At 47.0% G+C, this 24,785-nt stretch overlaps 1 protein-coding gene across 1 annotated transcript; it reads right to left on the bottom strand.

Annotated features, from left to right (window-relative positions):
• Window positions 1-17,538: 17,538 nt before the first annotated feature.
• BHLHE40 (basic helix-loop-helix family member e40) lies at window positions 17,539-23,473 on the bottom strand. Its single transcript, XM_049862890.1, has 5 exons — window positions 23,071-23,473; window positions 22,833-22,902; window positions 22,462-22,569; window positions 21,429-21,552; window positions 17,539-20,064 (listed from the first exon to the last, which is right to left on the bottom strand). The coding sequence occupies exons 1-5, from the start codon at window positions 23,148-23,150 to the stop codon at window positions 19,208-19,210; spliced, it is 1,239 nt and encodes a 412-aa protein (XP_049718847.1). The 5' UTR covers window positions 23,151-23,473; the 3' UTR covers window positions 17,539-19,207.
• Window positions 23,474-24,785: the final 1,312 nt, after the last annotated feature.

Genomic DNA, 24,785 nt, shown 5'->3' with positions numbered 1-24,785 from the left:
TTCAAATCCACCAGGGGCTCCTTGGAAACCCTATGGGTCAGTTCTACTCTGTCCTATAGGGTCACTATGAGTCAGAACTTACTCGATGGCAATGGGTTTGGTTGTTTTGTTTTTTTGTTAATAAGTATTATTAAGCTTTGTCTGGGACCCAGTAAAGATAGTTTCTATGAAGTAAGTCAGTCACAAAAGGACAAATATTATATGACCTCACTCACATGAAATATCTAGAATAAGCAAATGTATAGAGACCAAAGGTTATTAGTGGTTACCAGGCGTGAGAGGGAGAGGGAAAGGGGAAGTCATTGTTTAGGAAGCATTGAGTTTCTGTTTATGGTGATGGGGAATTTGGCAATGAACCTTGGTGATGGGTGTACAACGTGATTATTCTAATTGATTTTACTAAATTGTGCCAGTGAAAAACGTTAAATTGGCAAATGTTGTGTTTTATATATATATATATATATTTTTTTTTTAACAAGAATTTTAAAAAAAAGGCACTTTTTAATGGTTTGAGGTGGGGGAGGAAACCTGCTGCCTGTTACTCAGTTTTGGCCAGAATTAGAAGTTCACTTTCATTGGCTTTTCCTTATGAGAAGGTCTCTAGGCCTGGGAGAGACAAGACTTAAAACCTCAACAGTTACTTATACCTTAGTGGGAAAGTGCTTATCAGGTCCTTTCTGAGGCAGGGTGGTAATAGGAAACACAATAGGGACACACGAAAGTAAAATGTAGGATTTGGGAGATAAATCCAAAAATGCTCATGTAGCTATTATTTTATTTGAATTCATCACGCTCTTGGAAATCTGCCAGCAAGTGCTTCTATTTCCATTTTACAGATAAGGAAAGTAAAGCTTGGAGAGCTTGAATGACTGGCTTGAAGTTACATTGCTAGTTAAGATTCAGAGCTACTGACTTCTACCCCAGAAATCATATAGAACTCCTTCTTTACTATCCAGGCAGGGCAAAGGGTGTCTGTGATCCCAGGACTTGTGCTGACTTTGTTTTTTCACACACTGTTGGCCTTGCCCCTTCTGCTTCAGCTGGTCTGAGAAACAACTTCAGCTTCCAAGGGGCCCGAGTCAGTCCAGCTCATGTTCCCTGAGCAGCAGCCACAGGTTAGGATGACATAAAAGAGCAATCTGAGGAGAACATAAATTCCATGAGAGCAGGGACTTCATGTGACTGGCTCATCACGGGTGCCCCAGAACCTAGAACAGCCCCCGATCCCTAATAAACATTCACAGAATATTTGCCAAACAAACAAACAAAAAACCCAAATGAATGGATCTGGGGATTAAACAGATTGGGTGGGACAAGTGGTTTGTGCTCGACTACTAACCTAAAGGTTGGTGGCTCAAACCCACCCGGCAACGCTGTGGAATAAAGGCCTGGAGATCTGCTTCCATAAAGATTCAAAAAACCAAACTCTCTGCCATCCTGTCAATTCCAACTCAACAACAATTTCAACTCATAGCGATCTGTAGGGATAGAACTGCCCCCATAGGGTTTCCAAGGCTGTAAATCTTTATGGAAACAGACTGCCACACCTTTCTCCTGTGGAGTGGCTGGTGGGTTCAAACCACCAACCTTTCAGTTAACAGCTGAGCACTTCATCCACTGTGCCACCAGGGCTCCTTCCATAAACATTACAACCAAAAAAACCTTATGGAGCAGTTCTAGTCTGTAACACCTGGGGTCGCCATGAATCAGAATTGACTTGATGGCAACAGGTTTGTTTTGTTCGTTTGTTTTAGTTAAGAAACGCTTGCCTCAGTTGCTTCATCTGTAAAATGAAGATAATAATCTCTGCCTTTTAATGTTGTTTTGTTTTCACTGATATAATTAAGCTCTACGGGATCAGGGATTTTCATCTGTTTATGCACTGCTGTGTTCCCAGCATCTGAAACAATGCCTGGCACATAGTAGGTGCTTAACAAACACCTGCTGGATGAACGGATGAGTGTAAGCTGTTCAGGTTTCCGTGAATGTGTGTGCATAAATAGGACCCAACATAGCATTGTGGTTAAGCACACACACACAAAAAGACCAAAACCTGTTGCTGTTGAGTTGATCCCGACTCATAGTGACCCTATAGGACAGAGTAGAACTGCCCCACAGGGTTTCCAAGGACTGGCTGATGGATTCAAACTGCTGACCTTTTTGGTTAGTAGCCAAGCTCTTAACCACTGTGTCACCAGGGCTTGAGTTAAGCACAAGCAATTTGAAATCAGACCTGGATTTGATTCCTGGTTCTGCCGTTATTGTAGGCCTGGTGGCACAGTTGTTCTCCTGAAAGATGAGGCTGTATGGAGAAGAAATTCCGATCAGATCTCCTGGTAACATTTCAGGTACCCCTTGAGCCTGCCAGGCTGCTCCCCACCCTGCCTCACACCTCCTTCTTCCTGGTGCACCTGGAGTCACCGAGCAGTCAGAGGCTCTGCTCTGCCGCCTGGTCTGCAGCACCCCTTTGAAGTCAAAATGTAACTTTTCTTGTCTCCTGGTTGTCCCTGCCTCAGCACCAGCAAGCAGCCTGTCCCTGCCTCACCAGGGTGAAATGGCTTCTTTCGAGATCATCCGCAGAGATAGCAAGTGAAATGGAGTCCTCTAGCCAAGGCAGCCAGGAAATAAAGTGGCTGCCCGGGGCCTTGCCATCCGTACTGAGGCCACTTATAGATGGATCTTGGGCAGGTGTGGGTTTCGGCTGATAGTACGAAGCTCCTGAGTCCTTCTTGTCTCAACTCTTGGGTCCTGTGGACTCCAATTTTTGCTTTAGAACATTTGGCGAGAGAAGATTCTGTGGCTTTGAAAAGAACGACTGATGAGACCGGGGGCGGGGGGGTACAGTACAGAAGAGTGACAGAGAGGCTGGGAAGACTAAGCAGATAAAAGCAGGTATAGAGTTCAGAGAACAGAGAAAGTCTTCAGTTTGTGAAAGCAATTATTATGTTGATCTAAGAATAAGGAGATTCCAGACCCAAGTGTTCATATCATTCTTTTTCCATTCTAAAATTCTACCCAAATTTAAGGCTCATTCACATCCCACTTCCTTGGAGAATTTTCCGGAGCTTACATTTCCCCAGGCCTCACTACCCTGCGGTTCGCTTTCCCATCTGCTCATCTCCAGTGCAAGTTCTCAAACGCATGTGTATGTGTGCATGTAACTAGCTGGTGTGCTTTCATTCATTAATTCATTCATGTGAAGATAGGCAGTATAGTCCAATGGCTAGGAGTGCACATAGGGTCAGACTACTAGAGGCTGCTCCGCCACTTATTCTTTGAGAGAACTCAGCTAAGTCAATACGTTACTTACCTTTCGCTGCCGCATCTCTAAAATGGGAATGATAGCACTGACCACATAAGGCTGTAGTGAGGGCTGGCTAAATGAATACCCATAAAACATTTAAAACACAGTGCCTGGCACATAGTAACCATTCAATTAATAAGATATCGTTGTTATTCTTTTTCAGCAAACATTTGTTCAGCATCTAATTTATGTCCAACACTGTAACTATTACTGGAATTACAGAGATAAAAGATAGCCATGTCTTCCTAAACTCACAGCCTTTGGTGAGTTCCCTTCTTTATTTGCAGGAAAATGTTTGCTGAATGAATTCATGAAAAAAGAAGGACAATTATTTCCCTGTTCTGGGCTTGAAATGCCCATGCCCAGGTTGACTCCTGTTTGGTGTGCACCATCTTAAGGACTAGAAGGCTTGATAAAGGCTCTTCCGCTTATGCACAAAGACATGTTTTTGTCGCTGAGCCTCAGTTTCCTCAGTTGTAAAATGGGGTGTGTTAACTACTGCCTTGTAGGGTTTACAGAGCAAAACAAAGGAGGTAAGTTTCACAGAGGTATTTTAGAGACTCAAACACCTTGCATAAGTATGAAGAGTGAGAACGGTCTCCCTCAGTTCTACTGAGAGGTTCTCAAGAGGTCAGAGGCAGCCTCTTGTTTTCCGATACAATAATACGCATGTGGGCCAAGTGGCCAGGATCTCAGTTACCTTCACCTGATTAATGAACAGTGACTAAGGCTATACTGTGGACCCCTGTATGAATACAGGTTCTGTCACCTGAGCACAGGTGACAGAAACTCCCCTCCAACTAGTCTAGGCAAAAGAGAGAAATGTGAGGTGATAATTCGTATAAGCAAAAGAATAGCAGCAAATGAATAGCAGAGGTGTAGGTGGGCCTTAGGACAGCTGAGGGTTTCTCTCTCTTACCTCTTGTCCCTGCCTTTCTCTATCAGCTTCATTCTCTCATACCAGCTACTTCTGTGTAGCAGGAAACATGGCCACCAATAGCATCTCATTTCCACAGAGAGAAACTTAATTTTCTTCCCTAGATCCAGGACAAAAATCTCAGGGAAAGATTCTGACTGGCCCAGCTTAGGTCATGCATTTACCCCTGGACCAATCAGGTATGGGAGGGTGGGGTTGAACAGCACAGACATGGCCACTGGGACGTACCCCTGTGAGGGAAGCTGACACTTCAACCCCTGAGGATGTCTAATGCTGCCTGTTATCACATTTAGCACTTTTATTAAATGTCACTTGCCCAATTAGACTATAAGCTCCATAAGAACAAAAACTGCCTCTAATATTATTTTTGTTTTTCTCTCTCTTCTCTCACCCTGCCAATCACACATCGATGGTAGCATCAATTGCACTGCTTGTCACAAGGTCATGGAATGTTCTGGATATGAGACCACAGCTCAAACTAGAATCCAGGTCACTCGCCCTGCACCTTCAGACGGCTTCCTTCTCTCTGAGGGTTAAAGGGTTTCACAAGGAAACGCCTGCATAGCCCAGTCACTTCCTGCCTCCCCAGGCTTATCTCCCACATTCTACACACCTTCAAAGTGGTTATTATTTTTATTGTTATTTTTATTATCGCCTGAGGCGCCCATACTGTTCCACTTTTCTCTCATTAGGGAAAAAGGAATTTTTAAAATCTGAATTCTAGCCCATGCAGCCTCCTTTCTCAAGTCTGCCTTTCTCCCACCCACCTTTAGGGCTTCTGCACTTGCAGTTTCCTCCCACCCATCATTCCATCCCCTTCCCCACCCCAATCAGACAGCTCCTACTCGTCCACCTTCTCTGAACACCTCAGACCACACCACATGCCTTTATCAGCTCTTGTGTATTCTTCCTCCCGATTTATCATGGATTGTTTGTATCTTCTGCGTAATTATCTGGCTCATCTCTGTGTCCCCCTCAGACTACCAGCTTTGCAAGGACAGGAGCATGTCCAATTTGTGCTCCACTGTACCCTTAAAGCCCAAATCAACAAAAAATGTTGCCATCCAGTCAATCCTGATTCATGGTGACCCCATGTGACAGAGTAGAACTGCTCCGTAGGGTTTTCTTGGCTGTAGTCTACTGCAAAAGACCTCTATTAAAAAACAAAGACGTCACTGTGAGGAGTAAGGTGTGCCTGACCCAAGCCGTAATATTTCTGGTCGCCTTACATGCATGTGAAAGCTGGACAATGAATAAGGAAAACCGAAGAATTTGTGCCTTTGAGTTATGGTGTTGATGAAGAATATTGAATATACCATGAACTGCCAGAAAAACAAACAAATCCGTCTTGGAGGAAGTACAGCCGGAATGCTCCTTGGAAGCGAGGATGGTGAGACTTCATCTCACATACCTTGGACATGTTATCAGGAAGGACTAGTCCCTGGATAAGGATATTATGCTTGGTAAATTAGGGGTCAGTGAAAAAGAGGAAGACCTTCAACAAGATGGATTGATACTGAAATTATGAGTCTGAAATTATGGGCTCAAGTATAACAACGATTGTGAGGCTAGCACAGGACTGGGCAGTGTTTCCTTTTGTTGTACATGGGGTCACTATGAGTTGGAACCAACTCAACAGCACCTAACAACAACAACAATCTTTACAGAAGGAGGCCTTTCTTCCATGGTGCTTCTGGGTAGGTTTGAACCACCAACGTTTCAGTTAGTAGAGAGTGCAAACCATTTCAGCCAACCAGGGACCCTACCCTCAAAGCCCAGTGCCCAGCATTTAATCAATGAATAGCATGGCCTGAATGAATGAATGATTGAGGTGTTAATCTTTGCTAGTGACAAAAAATGAAGAGGAGCTTCTAAGCAAGGGCCTTGGAGGCAGAGAGGTTAATGTTTCCTGCAGAGAAAAAGAATTTGCTCCACAATCCACCAAGGGCCAAACCTCGCCCTCACATATCCTTGAGGTCCTTTGACTAATGGTCATTGCCTCTCCCGCTCACCCCGTCACCCTGGGAGAATCCACCTCAGCATAGTTTTGCAGGGAGGTCTCATGTACCTCAGGGGAGCCAGGGGTGAGTCAGAAGAGATGGTAAGGTGAGGTGAACAGCTCTGAAACTGGAGCCCTGGCATCAGCTGGGGGAGCAGGTTCACAGAAGGTAACAGTGCTTGCTTTAAAATTCAAGGGGCCTGAGCTTCATCTTTCAGGAAAGCACAGTTAGTTAGTTGGTAAAGGGCCAAGTATGCCCCATGCTCCAGTTGCCTGGGATTGCCTGGCCGACTTGGCCTGGGAAACATGACAAGGGGGGACTTTATTTTATGCCTCCATCCCCAAGTAGCCATTCTGGGAAAAGCTCTGTAGCAGAACTGTGCAGACTTAATCTTTGCGGCCTCTGCTTTCCCTTATGTGGGTGGAGAAACAAGGTGAATGCATCGAGGAACCTTAATCTGTTTGAAATTAAGCAATTCAACTCGCCTCCCGATGGAATTCAATCCCTCATGCTTCCCAAGGCAACACCCAGTGGCGTCACTAGGATTGGTGTCACCCAGTGAGGTAACTCATAGTGTCACCCTCCCATGGACCTCCTCACGTACCAGACCATTCAGAATCCTTTAAAAAAAAAAAAAAAAAACCCATTGCCGTCGAGTCGATTCTGACTCATAGTGACCCTACAGGACAGAGTAGAACTGCCCCATAGAGTTTCCAAGGAGTGCCTGGTGGGGTCAAACTGTCGACCTCTTGGTTAGCAGCTGCAGCACGTAACCACTACGCCACCAGCGTTTCCACAGAAGCCGTAGTAATGTTTATTACCAATTTTAATCATAGAATAATATGTGAGAAATACAGTTGTAAATTGCTTAAATGTAATATTTCTTAGATTATATGAATACCAACAACAAAATTGTTCGTAAAACCTTTCTACGTTGAATTACAACATTAGTGGTAACTGCGTGGAAGACTTTTTTTTTCTCTTTTCCTTTAGTTACGACTTCATTCTTAAAAAAGTTGTTGATATAGATTCACAAATTACCACAATATTGTAGCTAAAACACTGGAAAATTTCACCAAATCAGCGACTATAAAAATACTGGCAGCAGCTAACACAACAGTGCATGCTTGTAGCACTGTAGACGAAACCACGTGATTAAAAGCATCATTGCAGATGGGTGATGATGATAGCTCTATCCAGAGCAAATTACAAAACCCAAAAACCCAGTGCCATCGAGTGGATTCCGACTCATAGCCACCCCATAGGGTTTCCAAAAAGTAAATGAGCATAGAGTTTTAGCCTTGTAGGTATATCGATACATTTAAGCTGGGCTTACAAAAACATGTTTTTGTTGTTGTAACTAACTACAGGTATATTTTTATTAAAAAATAATAAAATTCTGCTGAAACACTGCACAAAAATTTTATAGACAGTCATTTTGGTGTCACCCCCTTGGACAGTGTTACCCGATATGGTCTGCACCCCCTGCACCTTCTTAGTGACTCCACTAGGAACACCTCATAGGCAGCAGAACCCCCAAGGGAAAAAATCCAAGCCTTCTGAAACCCATTCCAGGACAAGAGCCCAGCTGGAAAAAGTGACCTGAAGGCCAGTCACCACGTTTTTCCCCAGTGAAAGGCTGACTCATTGCAACAGGCCTGGGCTGGCTCCGACTCAAGCTGGTGGCTTGGAACATGCCTGGACAGTAAGCGCCTTGTCTGAAAGGCTGGTCTTTGAGAAGCCACGGGTCAGGGGAGCGAGACCACTGCCCTGGGAAACACCCTGCACACAGCCACAGAGCCCTGGGGGATGCAGGGGGTAGGTGGCCCCATCTTCCCTCCTCCTGGATCTCACTGAAGCCTATGGAAACACAGGTGGGTTAAGGTCTAGAGAGGCCCCCAAGTCCTCAGGAGAATTAAGGCCTAATGTCTTGTGGCACCAATATTATGGTGCTGCTTCCCCATATGAAATACAAACTGAAAACAATGTGGAACTTACAACAAACGCAGAGACACCCAATACCAAACCCAAAACCCATTGCCAGCAAGTCACTTCTGACTCATAGCAACCACATAGGACAGAGTAGAACTGCCCCATAGGGTTTCCAAGGCTGTAATCTTTACGGAAGCAGACTGCCACATCTTTCTCATGCAGAATGGCTGGTCAGTTTGAACCACTGACCTTTCAGTTAGTAGCTGAGCACTTAACCACTGCACCACCAGGGGCCCAATAAGGTGTTAGTTTTCCTCATAAGATTATCTTAATACTTTCCTCTGAAGTACCGGAAAATATTTTCCAGATTTTGGCGGTGGGGGAGAGCTGGGGCTGCTTACCCATTACCTAGCACATCTTAGTCTGCCTATTGGGTGTTTCAGCACCATGTGCAGAGTAGGGTGTTTGTTTCTGATGAATTCCCCCAGACCCTCTTTCCTCCTCATGTCATTGTCCCTTTTGGCATCCAGGGCTCTTCAGCAAGGACTTTTGAATCACGTTGTTGTCGTGTGCTGTCAAGTCGATTTTGACTCATAGCCGCTCTATGTGTAGGTTTAAATCCTGGCTGTTCCACCTGGTTGCTGTGTGACCTTGGGTAAATCATTTGGTCTCACTGAGTCTCAATTTCTATAGTGTAAAATGGAGATTACATAAGACAATGCATGCGTAGTGCTTAGCACAGCACTTAGCAGAGTCTGGTATATATAAGCTTCTCCCTTTATTCCATACAAATCGTCTTTCAGGAAAGAACTTTGTATCAGTTGTTTGCACTTCAGTGCGAATAAGTGTGTGTATGTGTAAGTTCTTCCTTTCATTCATTTACTCAACCAATGCTTATGTACCTACCTCGTACTTGGTTTGAGCTAGGTGCTATATACTCTACGTGTAAATTTCTTTTCATCCTCACAATTTCTAGGAGACCACTAAGATTCCCATCTGGTGGTTAACCCTTTTCTTTGAAGTATCAGAAAGGAGTTATTTTCTAGGTTATTCATTGCAGCCCTGATGGCAATAAGCAGAAGACTGGAAATAACCCAAATGTTCATAATAGGAAACTGGTCAAATAAATTATAGTACATCTACTGCAGGGTCGCTCTGAGTCGGAATCGACTCAATGGCACTGGGTTTTTCTACATAGTGAAATACTATGCCCCTGTAAAAAAGGATTAAAAACCTAAGTATTCGTGTGGATTGCTCCCCAAGACCCATTATTAAGTTAAATAAGTGCTGAATAGTGTAAAAAGCATGCTATTTTGCATGAGAAAGGGACAACTAATAGTCCACATTCATATTTGCATGATTATGCATAAACAAACTCTAAGAGAAGTTAAAACAGTGCCTACTTGACTAAAAAGATAATTACCCTTGAGTCAATTCTGACTCCAGGTGACCCCATGTATGTCAAAGTAGAACTGTGCTCCATAGTGTTTCTAATGGCTGACTTTTTTTGAAAGTATATCCCCAGACCTTTCTTCCTAGAAGTCTCATTGTCATCGAGTCAGTTCCAACTTATAGCGTCTCTATTGGACAGAGTAGAACTGTCCCATATGGTTTCCAGGGAGCACCTGGTAGATTTGAACTGCTGACTTTTTGATAAGCAGCCATAGCTCTTAACCACTATGCCACCAGGGTTTCCTAGATGTCTCTAAAAAAAAAAAAAAACCCTCTAGGTGGGCTCAAATCGTCAACCTTCTGTTTAGCATTTGGGCGCTTTAACTTTTTTCACCACCTGTGGAACTCCATCTATCTGACTATCTGTGGGTAAGTTTGGTGGGGGCAGAGATGAAAGAAGATGGATGGGGACAAGAGCAAGATTACTCATGGTAACTTTGTAATATTTTTAAATTTTGAAACTACTCTGTACTCCTATTCAGAAAAAATAAAGTTTTAAAAAATTGCCTTCCAGTATTGTTATAAAAAATTTTTTTTTTTTTTTAAGGTGCCATGATGCTATTGTAAGGAGCCCTGGTGGTGAAATGATTAATCGCTCTGCTGCTAACCAAAAGGTTGGCAGTTCGAACCCACTCATGGACTCCGTGGGAGAAGGACTGGGCGATCTGCTTCCATAAAGTTTATAGTTAAGAAAACCTTATGGGGCACCTTCTACTCTGTCATGCGAGGTTGCTATGAGGCAGAACTGACTTGACAGCATCCAACAACAATGCTATCGTAGTAATTTTATAAAAAAGAATACTTATCTTCTAGAGATAGATACTAAAATATTTACAAATGAAATTATATGATGTCTGAATGTTGCTTCAAAATAATGTATAAGCAAGGGAAAGGGATGGGAAAATAACAGATAAAACTGAATCAGGCATGAATTAATGACTATTTAACCTGGAGGTTGCATTATGCTATTCTGTCAACTTTTGTGCATGTTTTAAATTGCCTACAGTAAAAAGCTATAAAAAGTTAGATATTTTGTTAAAAACTTTAAGAAACAATTTTTTTTGAAAAGGGAGTAGTTTTTCCTTCCCCCCCCCCGCCCGAATTCCCCTGAGACCCTTGCGTGCCCCACCCCCCAACCCTCCTCCCTTAATGCCATTTCAAAAGAAAATAGTATTTTCTCTTCAAACAAATAAATAAGCACAGGTTTCCTCCCTTTTGCCCTCTGCAAGGTCAGGGGCGGGTGAGAGAGCGGGGTCAGACTCAGGAGCAGCCAAGGCTGGCTTCCCCATTGTTTTGGCCCCGGACTGAGGTTGACCCCCCCCCACCCCACCCCTACCTAGTAGCCCTCCGATGCTTAATGTCTCACCTCTGTTTTTGCTAAGATTCCCCAGGGAAGGGACTGAGGATCTATAGCGGAAGAAACCTTCTGGGCCTGAATCCAGCCACATCACAAGACTGGATGGCTCAGCCCCGAGACGAACATGTCAGTGGCTTCCATAGCCAATGGACGGGCTTCGCCCATCTCATGTTCTGCTTTGGTAGCCCTGCCAAACAGATGGCTTGGGATAAACAGGAGGGTGGTGCTGGGGGCTGGGAGGCGGGGGGGCAGTGGCTTTGAATGGCCTCAGCCTCCCTCTGGACCCTAGGGAAAGAGGCGGGTGAGGTAAAGGTAGTATGAGAGGAAGGGGCTGTGGTTTGGTGCCTTCCAAATTGGTGGTGATTTTTTTAGCAATAGAACTTGTGTTCCAACAAACCATTACAATATATAAGACAGATAGAAAGGAAGCTGCGCCAACAGAAGGGGGCAGGAAAAGCCCAGAGCCTTTCCTCCCTCCATGCCACGTGGCCCCTGGGGGAATTCTAGTTCTCAGGAGAACACGCCGATCCTGTTAACACATAGCCTTTATATGAAACCACTCGGGAGCTCAACACATTCCTTCTCCTCTGTGAGCCTTGGGGTGGGCTCCAGAGCCCTGAGGAGAAACTGGCAGCATGTCAAGCACCAATCTGAGATACTGGCCCCGCTCTACAAGGAGAAGCGGCCTCTTGCTTGTCCCTCACCAGCCAAGTACTAGAGTGATGGCCAAGGGGGTGAGATGGGCCAGGGTGTGAGGTGGGCTGAAGGAACCTGAGAAGGACAGGTGCTGTGGTGGCCTGGGCTCCAAGGCTTCAAGGCTCCTTTCCAGCAAGAGGGCTTGCAGCTCAGTCTTGGCTTCCCTCCCTTCCAGCAGAACTGCCGTGTCTCCAGTGGTCCATAGAACTACTGCCCCAGGTTCCCCTGCCTGCACCTGTCCTAACCTTAAGAGAGACATGAGAAAAGGAATTATCTCCCCCGCCTCAACATATGAATACATAGTTTCCTCAAATCCAGATTCTGGTTCTCTGCACAGTCAACTTGCAGGGTCCCCCATATGTCCCAATAGTCCTGCTAGGTTAGTTACTTTAACCAGAAAATGAATGAGCCCATACTTGGCTGTGGGATGGTATGGAGGGACATTTGAAAGGAAGACAATAAAGATCTGGGCAAATAACAAATTACTCTGAGCCTGGATTATCTCATCCCTACCTACTTTGCAGAACTATTTTGAGAATTAAATGAGATGATGCATATTAAAAGGTCCCTGAGGGGTTCAAACAGTTTGTACTGGACTACTAACCTAAAAGTTGGCGGTTCAAACCCACCTAAAAGTTGGCAGTTCAAACCCACCCAGAAAAAAGGTACTACAAAAGAAAGGGCTGGCCATCTTTGTCGCTAAAGATTGTTGCTGTTGTGTGCCATCGAGTCAACTTTCAACTCAGAGCAACCCCATGAAACAGAGTAAAACTGCCCCATAGGGTTTTTGTTTTATTTGATTGTACTTTAGGTGAAAGTTCACAAAGCAAATTAGTTTCTCATTCAAAAATTTATACACAAATTGTTTCTTGGCATTGGTTGCAATCCTCGCAGTATGTCAGCACTCTCCTCCTTTCCACCCCTGACTCCCCATTTCCATTCATCTAGTTTTACTGTCCCTTCCTGCCTTTTTGTCTGTCCTTTTGGGCAGGTGTTGCCCTTTTGGTCTCTATACTTGATTGATCTAAGGAGCACATTCCTCACGTGTGTTATTGTTTGTTTTATAGGCCTGTCTAATCTTTGGCTGAAAGGTGAACTTCAGGAGTGGCTTCAGTTCTGAGTTAGAAGGGTGTCTGGAGGCCCTAGTCTCGGGGGGTTCTTCCAGTCTCTGTCAGACCAGTAAGTCTAGTTTTTTTGTGAATTTGAATTTTGTTCTACATTTTTCTCCTGCTCTCTCCGAGATCCTTTATTTCAATCCCTGTCAGAGCAGTCATTGGTGGTAGCTGGGTACCATCTACCTATAGGGCTTTCTAGGCTGTAATCTTTACAGGGAATTATGGTGTCAGTGAAGAATATTAAATACACCATTGACTGCCAGAAGAATGAAAAAACCTGTCCTGGAAGAAGTGCAGCCAGAGTGTTCCTTGGAAGCGAGGATGGTGACACTTCGTGTCATATATTTTGAACATGTACTGGTCCCTCCTGATAACATACTTAGTAAAGTAGAGGGTCAGCAAAAAAGAAAAAGACCTTTGATGAGATGGATTGACACAGTGGTTGCAACAGCAGGCTCAGACATAGCTACGATTGTGAGGCTGGTATAGGACCAGGCAGTGTTTTGTTCTGCTGTACAGAGGGTCGCTGAGAGTCAGAACTGACTCGATGGCACCTCTAACAACAATAACAATCTTAATGGGAGCAGATTGCCAGGTCTTTCTCCTGCAGAGGCGATATCGGTGGGTTCAAACTGCTGGGTGGGTTTGAACCGCCAACTTTTTGTTTAGCGCAGAGCACTTCACCACAGTGCCACCGGAGCTTCTTCCCTAAAGATTATAGCCAAGAAAGTCCTAGGGAGCGGTTCTAGTCTCTATCACACGGAGTAGCCATGAGTTGAAATCAACTCTACTGTAAATGCCTGTCAAAGCTCAACATCTCAGCAGCTCAACTTAGAAGCAGTTCTATCACAGAGAAAGGATATGCCTCTGTCCCTTACATGATGTGCCATCTTGGATGAGTCACTTCCTCTCTCTGACCTCTAGATTTTCTCATCTATAAAATGGGCCTAGTAATATCCACCCTTCACAGTTGCTACAGGGAATAGAGATAATTCATATAAAGAGCTTAATAAAGTGCTTGGTATAGGGAAAGTGCTAAGAATGTGGTAGAAGTAGTTGCTATTACACTTTTACTCTTATTATTATTATTTAATAAAAGGAGCAGTGTGGTTTTGTAGTTAAGCACGTAGGCTCTGGAACTAAATTAAAAAAAAAAAAAAAAAAAAACCAGGAACTAAATTGGCTGAGTTAAATTCCCACTCATGACTGGAGCTGTGTGACTCAGAGCAAGTTACTTAACCTCTCTGTGCCTACTTTTTCTTAACTGTATTCCAACAAAACCCAGCTTTATTAGGGGATAACAATAGTACCCACTTCATGGAGTTGCTGTGAAAATTTAGTTACTGTATGTGGAACATTTTGAAGAGTCCCTGGCAAATAGTAGTTCTACAAAAATGTTTCCTGTTTATTAGTAGTAATAGTACTAAAAGTATTCATATTATTATTAACAGTCAGGCTCTGCGAAAGCTTTTACTTTGGATCCAGTTAGGAGCTCCACAATCCAATAAACTCAACATCCTACTAACAGCTTAGACACTGGGAAGCTGTATGACCTAACGCAAGTTACCTCCCCTCTTTGAGCCTACTTTTATTTATGTGTTGTTGTTAGATGGTATCAAGTCGGTTCCAACTCACAGAAACCCTACGTATGACAGAATGAAACACTGCAGGGTCCTACACCATCCTCGCAATCGTTGCTATGTTTGAGCCTATGGTTACAGCCACTGCGTAAATCCATCTTGTTGAGGGCCTTCCTCTTTTTCACTGACCCTCTACCTTACCAAGCATTATGTCCTTCTCCAGGAACGGGTCCCTTCTGATAACGTGCCTGAAGTACGTGAGATGAAATCTTGCCATCCTTGCTTCCAAGGAGAGCTCTGGCTGTACTTCTTCCAAGACTGATTTGTTCGTTCTTCTGGCAGTCCATGCTGTATTCAATATTCTTCATGAACATCATAATTCAAAGTCATCAATTCTTCTTCGGTCTTCCTTATTCATTGCCTAGTTTTTGCACGTATATGAGGCAACTGAAAATACCATGGCTCGGATCAGGTGTACCTTAAGTCCTCAAGGTGACGTCTTTGCTTTTTAACACCTTAAAAAGGTCTTTTGCAGCAGATTTACCCAATGCAATATGTCATTTGATTTCTTGACTGCTGCTTCCATGGTCATTGATTGCGGACCCAAGTAAAATGAAATTGTTGACAACTTCAGTATTTTCTCTGTTTATTGTGATGTTGCATATTGGTCCAGTTGTGAGGATTTTTGTTTTCTTTATGTGGAGATTTATATAAACCAAAAAAAAAAAAAAAAAAACAAAAACCCGTTGCCATTGGGTCAATTTGGCCTCATAGTGACCCTATAAAACTGAGTGGAACTGCCCCATAGGGTTTCCAAGGCTGTAATCTTTATGGCAGTCACAGACTGTCACAGACTGCCACATCTTTCTCCCAAGAAGCAGCTGGTAGGTTCAAATCTCCAACCTTTTGCAGCCCACTGTTTAACGACTGTGCCACCAGGGCTCAAGGTTTATCTACAAACGGTGCATTATAATAGTATCCACAATGGTATTCTAGGTTGTTCAGCCACATTGAGGGATGACCGAAGGGAAGCTTCCAGTTAATTCGGCCCTTGTCTCAATGCTCTGTCTAAATCCTGCTCCCTACCCTTCTCCACCCTGCCTCCCACCCCTGCAAGAGAGGGCTCGAATTCCCTCCAGCTGGGCGCGGGCGGGGGCTGCCCGGCGGCCGATGCCAGGCCCTATTTCTGGGGGCCGAGCGATCCCGAGGCCAAGCCAAGCTTCCCCGGGAATCAGGTTTCTGCTGACGCGGTGCCAGGCACGTCTGCTTCCAGGAACCGGCAGCCGCATTTAGCCGCGGGCCGCACATGAAAGGGCTGCAGTCGGAAACGTGACGTTGTGTCAACAGGCGAGGCAGGTCAGCGCTGGGTGAGACCATCTCGGCAGGCCCGGCGGAGCTGAAAGGATCACGCCCTGTCTGAGGGCGGCCAGATCCCAAAGCTCCTCTCTCTCGCCTCCTGACACCTCTCCTCGGCCTCAAAGCCAGGGCTTCCCCCCCCCCCGCCCCACTCGCACACCCCAATTTTTAAACAGACGCCTGCTTTGTCCCAAATGCCCAAAAGGCTGGGGTGCAAGCCCTTTCCCCCCTCCCTCTGCCCACCATTTGGATTCTGCTGAGACAGGGCTAGAAGGAAGGTCAAGGGCTATTGAGAGGCAGAAACGGGGACAGAGGGGCAGAGCAACCATTGGGGGTGTTTGATGTGGTCAGAGTAGGAGAGGGGGATTCTGGGCTGACTGTGTGTCAACCCTCTTATCTTTTTTTAGTTCAGGTTGGTTGAACCACTTCCTTCTGTCCCCAGAGCTACTCATTGAGTCATGGCCCAGGAAAGAGCCGGGCATGCAAAAGTATGGCCTTGATTTCTGCCCAGCTCCTTCACCAGGATAAACTTGACATGTTTGGGTTTTTACAGGAAAAATCTAGCCAGAAGAGCCTAGCAACTTGTGGAGGGATTCAGGGGTTTAGCAGGCAGGAAACCAGGAGACTCAGGCCCTGAGAAGCTGGGGGAGAGAGACTGACGAAATTTGCTATCTGCCTGACAGAGGAACTTGTGAGGTCATTCTCAGAATCCTCGTTTTACTGAGTCAAAAACCTGTTCTGAGGGAGAGGTAATAGGCCATCAAAGACTGGACCAGATTCAGGGATCCTTACTCCTGATCTAGGCAGGTCTCCATCCATGACACCACTCCGCTCAGGGATAATTGTGCCTTTTAGGCCATGTGTCTGTACCTCGCATCAGGGAGGCAATGCCTACTCTCGCCTGCTGGCTCATCAGGACACAGGGAAGGTGACATTTGAAGCAAACAGTCCTGACTAGCAGGTGGTGCCTCTGCCTGGCTGAGAACTTACTCCCTGGGGGCAGGTTCCCTGCAAGGGCTCCAGAGAAGCAGAGGGTTCTGGGAGACTCAGATGCCGTGAGGGCTGGTGCATGGCGACCCACGCACTGACCATCAGGAAATATCAGAGGGAGTATTCGACAGGAACGCTACAAATCCAAGTGGAGAGGAGAGGCAAAAATACCTGGTCATTTCCCACTTCTTTTCCAATGGAGTTTAAAAATTTCTTTAAAAATAAGAGCACTTGACTAGGCAACACCGATATTCATTCACACACAAACACACCCAATGAGAGGAAGTCCAGGAAGGATGTAGAAAATAATTATGGAACGTTGCCTCCAGCAACAAGAAGGCAGGATATGGCAAATCCATTAGACCATGCTAGATTTGAAAAAGTTAGACTGCCTTGGCAAAGAGGCGCTATCCCCAGCACCAACTGCTATTGCACAATGACCCATTAAATCTTTCCTCAATGTGCCTACCCCTCCAGCAAGTTCCTCAGACATTCCAACACACAATTTTATACCTTGGTTTTCCTTCCAATTCTGAAGAACCATGACTGAAGCAAACTGGAAAATAAAAAATGCACCTTTTTCTTAACTCCTAAAATAGGCATATGATTGTGAACTCCTGGCAAGGGTTAAAAAAAAAAATTGTTTTTACCTGCTAATTTGACTAAACTTATTCTGAATACAAGGCATGGAAAAAGCTGAATGAAATCACATCGAGATTAACTAGTTGTTGCCTTCTTCTGTCAAGAGGTGAGGACAGAAGGCGGCCACAGCACGAATCTGATTATAAAAAACGCAGGAGACTGTCTTTCTCTTCCACAGGAAAAGGATTATTTTATTAAGTATTTTAAAACAACTACTTAACATTTACTCATAAGTAAAAATATTTACAATTTCACACCTTCAGGAAGGCTCCAAAATATAAACACTGTACCTCTCCCTAGAGAAAAAAAATTCTTCTTCTCTTCAAAAACAGGAATACATTCATTTTTTTCTCACTTTGTAGATCAAGTAATTATACAAATAAACATCTGAAACATGTTCCTTTTTAATATATTTATATAATATATATTTATAACAGTTTTACAAATAAAGGCAACGACTTGATACCAAAATAAAAAGAGGAAAAGAAAAAGTTAAAACACAATCGGCCATCGAGCATAGTGCATTTTGAAAAGCTGGTGCAGGGCTAGCTGGACAAATCAGGAAAACATGTACTCCGGACCGAAAAGAAAACTTCTTTGAAGGAGACAGAATTCTTTTTAGGAGTAAGGACACTCCATATACCATCAGGCAAGAGGAATTAGCCTATAGAAAGGAGCTTGCTGTGCCAAGGGTTGGTTAGGCCTTTGAGAAGCTAAAGCTTGGTTAAAAGGAGTTTTAGGATAGAAATGAAAACTGAGTCTAGCTCTGTTGAAGGTAGCAATTTATGACTCAGCTCTGTGCCCTCTGGGGTGCTCAGAACTTAACGTCTGCATCTCTCAGACCCTGGTTTGGTTCCTTGGACAGCAAGTGTTAATAGTGAGACCAAGAAACAGGTGCCAGAGGTCCCGAGGAAGCTCCTCCCTCATTCCCTGGCAGCTCAGCTTGTGCAAACCCATTGCCATCGAGTGATTCCAACTCATAACGACCCTGGAGGACAGACTAGAACTGCCCCACAGGGTTTCCAAGGCTGTAAATCTTTTTATGGAAGCAGATGGCCACATCTTCCTCCTCCAGAGCGGCTTGTAGGTTGGAACTGCCAACCTTTCGGTCAGTAGCCGAGCACTTAACTGCTGCGCCACCAGGGCTCCTCTGGCTTGTAAAAGGCAGCCCTTTTCAGTTCCTTAATAAGCCAACCACTATGAAGCCTGAGTAGGGAACTACATTCTCTTTATTCGTCTGAGGCAGGGGTGGGAAGCATACCTGAGGGAAACCTCCCCAAACCACTGCTGTGCGATGCCAGTGTCTGCTACCTCACTTTAGCAGAATCGCACCCAAGCTTAGTCTGACTGCCCTCTCCCCGTCTGTCTGGTGAGTCACTACGACAAGGACAAGGGTGGGGTCAGAACAGCTGGCTGGGAGCTATGCTCCAGAAAGTCCTCTTTTGAAAGTACCTTTTTCTCAAAGCCACAGACCTGGCTCCCAAACTGAAGAGTGACTCACAGAAGCTTTTGAAAATCCAGCTGACTCCTATCAAAGGGAGGCTATTCTCTGGGTGGGGAAAAGCCCAGAAGTGTGCTGCAATGCCCCCTAAATCTACTGATGTCAGGCACTCCTTCGTGTCTTCCCTAAGCCAAAAGGAGCTTTCATGTTCTATACCAACACTCAGGCACACAAAACGCACGCACACACACATACGCATACACCCACACCCTGAATCTTCTCTCCACGTCTCAGATTAGCTCGGCATACACACTGGAACATTCTCACTGCATTCACAAAAACTTTTTTTTTTTTTTTTTAAGTAAGGAAGGAAGGAAAGCAAAGCAGCAGGGTCCCCTGAAGAGTTTAGTCTTTGGTTTCCAAGTTTAAAGGGGGGATCTGCTTCAGAGCTTGGAGTAGAGCAGAAGAATCAATGGATGGATGGGTTGGCAAAGGAGAAGGGAGTCTCTGGGGCATGAGCAAGGGAGCCGAGATCTTGTCTGGGTTCATGAAGCTGGTGAGGGCTGCAGCAGAAGCGTTGAGGCCCGGGTATAACACTGGAACAGAGGTGGGATACCAGCACTTCTCCAGCATGGGCAGGTAGGCAGTTGCTGATGGTGGGATCAGATAGAAGGGTAGGCAAAAAGGAGGCTGGTGCGGGTGTGGGCCCAGGAATGGGGAGCCAATCAGGTCACTGCTAGAAAAACGGCTTTCATCATCTGAGAGCTGCATCCTGCCCTTTTTGGTGGGGGGTTCTTCAGATTCTTGCTTAATAGGGCCAATCCTTTCTCCCATGGCAAACCTGCGTCCATGATCACTTTTGAAGTATGGCTGCTCGCTGCGTAAGTCACCCTTCTCCAATTCTCCTCCGTAGCCGCTGTCTGTGTCTGTGTCGCTGCCACTCTGTTCCCCACTCGAGTGAGGGAAAGTCCGCTGAATGACTGGCACACAGTTTTTCCCAAGCCCTTCTGAGCCTTTGGCCAGAGAGCTGGGTTTCTCCTTGAAGTCCATGGTTTTGGGAGCTGGGTCTGATGGCTTCCTGGAAGTACCATCTTGCAGCAGCTCCGAAACCACTCGGTGGAGGTGGGTGACGAGTTGGGAAGACTTCAGGTCCCGCGTGTTCTCGTGCTTGGCCAGGTACTGAAGCACCTCCCGAGCACACGTCTGGAAACCTGAGCAGAACATCTCTTGACCTGCATCAACACTTCTCCCCGACAGCTCACCTGGAGAAACACAGACCCAAAGGGAGACATCTCAGAAGTGCCCATGGTTCACCTGGATACCTATATTCCAGAGACTTTTTGTTAAAAAAAAAAAAATAGCATTTGCCCGTTTGTGCTTCTAATTCCAAAAATAATATACTCAGGAAATTTGGATTACACTGAAAAGTACAAAGAATAAAGTAAAAATGGTTTATAACCCTACTACTTTACTACCCAGTGATAAAGTATGATTTTTAATGGCTGCATAATATCCCATCATAGACATGGTCCATTATTAAGAGAGACCACTTCTTGAATGTGTAGGTTGTTCCAGGGTTTTCATCATTAGTGACACAGCAATGAACATCCTGATGTGTTTATAAATCAAAGGGTCAATTTACAGAAGAGCACTGACTCATAGTGGCAAGATGGACAGAGGCCAGATAACCATAAAATAAATGAAGGAACCGTATCACTCAAAAACAAGCTTATTTTCAATGACTTATAAAAGTTGTGGTCATGCTGTCCTCTTTAAATAGGCTCTCTACTTCTAAATCTTTTCTTTATCTTCTTGCTCCATGTATTTGCCTCTTCTACATCTGTATCTATCCGCAACCCCCAAGAAATTATGTACGATCATCTTCCTAATTTTCCAACGGGGGGACTGGCAGAAGCATTCACTGGGTTCTTGTGATTCCCATCAGGCTCGCCTTGGAAAGGAAGGCTGAGAAGAAAGGAATAAGGGAGTGGGTAGACCAACGTCTCCACCAATCTGAACAGTATTACTTGGAAAGGGTGCGTCTGGAAGGTTAGAAGGTGACTCTGATTCTCTGGAAGTCAGTAGATACGAATGATGAAATCTTAGTGGTTTCGGTAGATTGTGCAATTCAACAAGATACCTAGTGGCTACTCAGGGAACCACATGAAATGTAGGAAAAAGTCCTGCTGTCATCCTGCCAGAATCACCCCACACATGGGAGCGATAAGGAAGCAAAACCACAGGAAACGCCGGGGCATACCCATCATCTCTTCCCCAGTGAAAGAGGGCTAAGACAACCAACTGTAAAACACCCACGATGCAAATGAGAGGTGCCCAGGCATTTTAAAGAGGAGGGGGGAAACTCTCCAAGAAACTCCTAAGCCAAAATGCCACAGAAATACTTTATCATTGGACTAATCTGTATTCATGCCAGGTGGCACACAGCAGCATTCCAAATGAAAAGTCTGACCTTTTAGGAAAGATAAAACTGCCTCCCCCTGACGCCCCAACGAATGTGCATCAGCGATTGGTTGCGGGAATGTTTCTTATGCCAGATGTTGAAGCCCACAGGCTCTCTATTTGTGCTAAAACTCTTCTGAGATGATAGCCAGACTTGGGCACTCACCGACTTGTAAACCGCTCTGCAGGGCAAGGATTTTCTGTTGCTGCTGATCGATTAGGTTTGTTAGTGCTTTCACATGCTTCAAGGTAAGTTCAAGAACCACGGCTTTTTCCAAGTGACCTAAAGTCTGGGAAAAAAAAAAGAACCTTAGTCAGCAGTGGGGTCAGAGAAGTCCTACTTCTGGGACACTTACCAGGAATGAGAACTGTCCTTAGAGGGAAATGGAACTGCCTTTCCTGGTTGACTAAATTCAGTTGTAAGTTTGTAGATAACGTTTTTAAAAAGTATACCTGCACACACACATATAAATTTCTGATTAAAGAATAAAAAAAAACTCATGTCACCTATTGTTGGAGGCATTCTGAGAGCGGCAGCTACCTCAGGAGAAAGCTCTGACAGATAAATTCCTCCAGCAGCCACGGCTGACCTTAACGGAGGGGAATCCGGAGATAACATTTCTCTGCAGTGGTGTCAGCCCGAGAAGGGACTTCTACTGTGTCTGGCAGCCAAAAGGCTTTCCCTAGCTTCTTGCCTCACACCCTTCCAGAACTTCTAGTTCATTCCAGCTTTTTTCTTCCACTCCCAATACTATTTTTTTTCCCTTTCCCCAGCCAAAGGCTGCCAAGCTAGTAAGCTGTTGGCTTCTGACACGTTAGAACCACACACTAAAACAAGTCCCCGGTCCCTTTTTTTAAAAAGGGATAAATAAAATCTGCATGCTACCTGATCAGCTTCTTAGATTAGGAAAACTGGTGAACCCTGAAAATCACCAGAAGGGAACGTCTTAACTCTTGAAAACAAGAAGGGAAACTGATGTTGGAGGCGACTTGGAGAGATCCAAGTGGTTCTCCCCTCATTGTATGAGACTTCCAGAAAACCCTAGGTCTGGGGAAGGGTACCTAACACAGAGCCATCCGCCAGCTCCGATCCGGTCGCCTGGTTTGCAGTTCCCCGCGGGGCCTGCAGGAGGCGAGTGACCCCCGCCTGCCCTCCCGGCAGAGGAGCTGGGTTGGAGCGCCGCCAGATTCTCACTTACTGTAAGTTTGAGGTGTTCGGGTAGAAGATCTTTCAGCTGGGCGATGCACTCGTTAATCCGGTCACGTCTCTTCTTCTCGATGAGCCTGTGAGGCAGTTTGTAGGTCTCCTGCAAGGCGCATGGGGGAGGTGGTGGGCGCCTGGGGTAGCGGATGCGAAGCCCCCCGCGTCGCGAGAGGAATAGCGCAGGGGAGTAGAATCACATCCAGAACCACCTTTTGCTCCTTCTTTTCCAGATTACTCAGTAGGGGCACCGAGCCCACACCTTGTACCCACCCCCCCACCGCCAACCTCAAGCCAGAAACTTTTCTGGGCAACTAAGCGCGCGAGAGGGGTTAGGGCGCGGGGTCCCAAGGGTCGCGGTGCGTTTACCTTACTGTCGTCGCTCCGCTTTATTCCCCGCCTCGATTTGTACACTTGGTACATGTGGGCAAAATCCATTCTGCAGAAAGAGGGGCCAGGAAGGGTCGTGACTTCGCGTGCGCACCGGCTGCAGGCGTCCTGACGGGGTAAGAACCCCCGGATGCGCCAGTAGCTGCTCCAAGTTAAGAGCGGCGCAGAACGCAGGGCTGGAGTTAAGACTTGAACGGGTCAAGGGGTGCCAACTTACCCTGGTAGGTCTCCAGGCTCCAGTCCTGATGCTTTGGGCAGGCAGGCGGGAGGTGGTTGCGCGCTGGGGATCCGCTCCATGGTGCGGCGAGCCGGGGCCACTGCGCGTTTCTCTCTGCGCTAGCGGGGCGTCGAGGTGAGGACTGTCCTGGAGGGGACTTCAGGAGTCTTTCCCAAGGGTTCCTCTGAGTCTGAGCGCCTTGTAATCCGCTGGGCTGCCCCGGAGATACGGCGTTGAGATGCTGCTTCAGTTAGGGGCGTGCATGGTCCGGTGTCCCGGCGGTCTCTGGCTCCGACTCTGCGCACAGACTGGCGGTGTGAGCTCCTAGCGCCGTCTGCGCCGTGCGAGCCAAGTGAATGAGAAGTGGGGCGGACGAGGAGGCGGGAGGGAGCGGGAGGTGGGGAGCGGTGAGGGCGGGGTGGGGGCCTGTGGGGGGGGGGCGGCGAGCCGAGGAGTAATGGAGAGACTGCGGGCTGGGTTAAATGGGAGCGAGTGGGTGGGTTGGAGCTACGTGTTCTACCCTGTGACTCCAGGCACGTCTGGCCGCTGCCGGGGAGGGAAGGAGCGACCTGCCCGCCCTCCCCGGCTTCATCACATGAGCCTCACGTGTTGGACAACGCTCCGGCGGCTGCAAGGGAGCCTCCACCCCCAGTCCCCAGGTGTCTGCGGCTGCGGCCGCTTTTCCCCGAAAAGGGGGAGGCAGGGGGGCCTAGGTCCTACCCAGCCGGGTGGGGGGCGCGGAAGCTGGAAGGTGCCGCGGAGCTAGGGGTTGGGGGTTGGTAACGTGGGCGAACCTGCCCCAGGGAAATGAAGTAAGTTCCCGTCTCCTGGGAGGGAACGGGGGAGGACGGATCCGCCCGCGTCTGACTCAAGCCGGGAGAGGAATATCCCCTTGCTCGCTCCAGCCCAGCCCTCTTCCTCCTCCCCCGCCCGGCCCGCTCGGAGGAACCGGCGCGCAGCGGAGGGAGTCGCCCGGCCCCCTCCCATCCCCAGAGGCTGGGGTTTCTTTCGGTCCCGGCTTCCCTGCCCCCACCCGCCCCCCCCCCAGCCCCGCGTCCAGGAATTGCCCGCCGCGAGGAGGGGCCGAGGGGCGGGGCGGATGTCACCCCATGGGAAGCGGGCCCGCAGCCAAGCGCTGGGGCAGCCGAGGCCGCTGCCGAGCACGCTGCGCGCACCTGACCGCCGAGGGTGTGCGGAGCGGGCTCCGTGCTCCCCCGAAACTGTGCTCCCGGGCACAGTATAACGGCGGGCGGCGCCAATTTGCACGCCCCCTGGGTCCCCCAGTGCCCACCCCCCCGGCTAGTCTAGCATAGAAAAAGACAGTGCGCTGCGCCGTCCGCTCCCTCCCTCCTCTGCCTTCTCCGGAACAGAGGCGTCCCGGGTCGCCTCCCCTCCGGCTGCAACGTTACACAATCGCGGCTGCGGCGCTTGCCCTGCAACAGCGCGGGGCGTGACGCTTCACGTGGCCGGGGCTCGGGCCGCGCCGCGGACTGCACGGCCCTCTGCGCTGGCCCAGGGATCGAGATCCTGGGGACGTGGGGTGCCAGCCCCGGGTCGGCCAAGTCCCTGCTTGCCAGGAACTTGAGCGACGCCTTTGCGGTCTGAACTCATGGCAGGAGGAAAGAGACAAGAAAAAACGATTCGCCCATTAGAGTGAAGTCTTAGCATTCGCACAGTAGATAGACATTTACTGAGCTCCCAACTCTGTACCAGGC

This window comes from Elephas maximus, chromosome 20 (genome assembly GCF_024166365.1).
Source record: "Elephas maximus indicus isolate mEleMax1 chromosome 20, mEleMax1 primary haplotype, whole genome shotgun sequence".
Lineage (NCBI taxonomy): Eukaryota > Metazoa > Chordata > Mammalia > Proboscidea > Elephantidae > Elephas > Elephas maximus.
Note: the sequence above shows the minus strand (reverse complement) of the source record. Positions and strands in the feature narration are given on the sequence as shown.

Excerpts from the sequence above, each read along its gene's own strand:
- BHLHE40 (XM_049862890.1), bottom strand. The coding sequence starts at position 23,150 with ATGGAGCGGATCCCCAGCGCGCAACCACCTCCCGCCTGCCTGCCCAAA. Across the intron at positions 22,570-22,832 it reads AGCGGAGCGACGACAGTAAG|GAGACCTACAAACTGCCTCA; the intron begins GTAAACGCACCG and ends TGCGCCTTGCAG. Across the intron at positions 20,065-21,428 it reads GCAGAGCGGTTTACAAGTCG|GTGAGCTGTCGGGGAGAAGT; the intron begins GTGAGTGCCCAA and ends GTGTTTCTCCAG.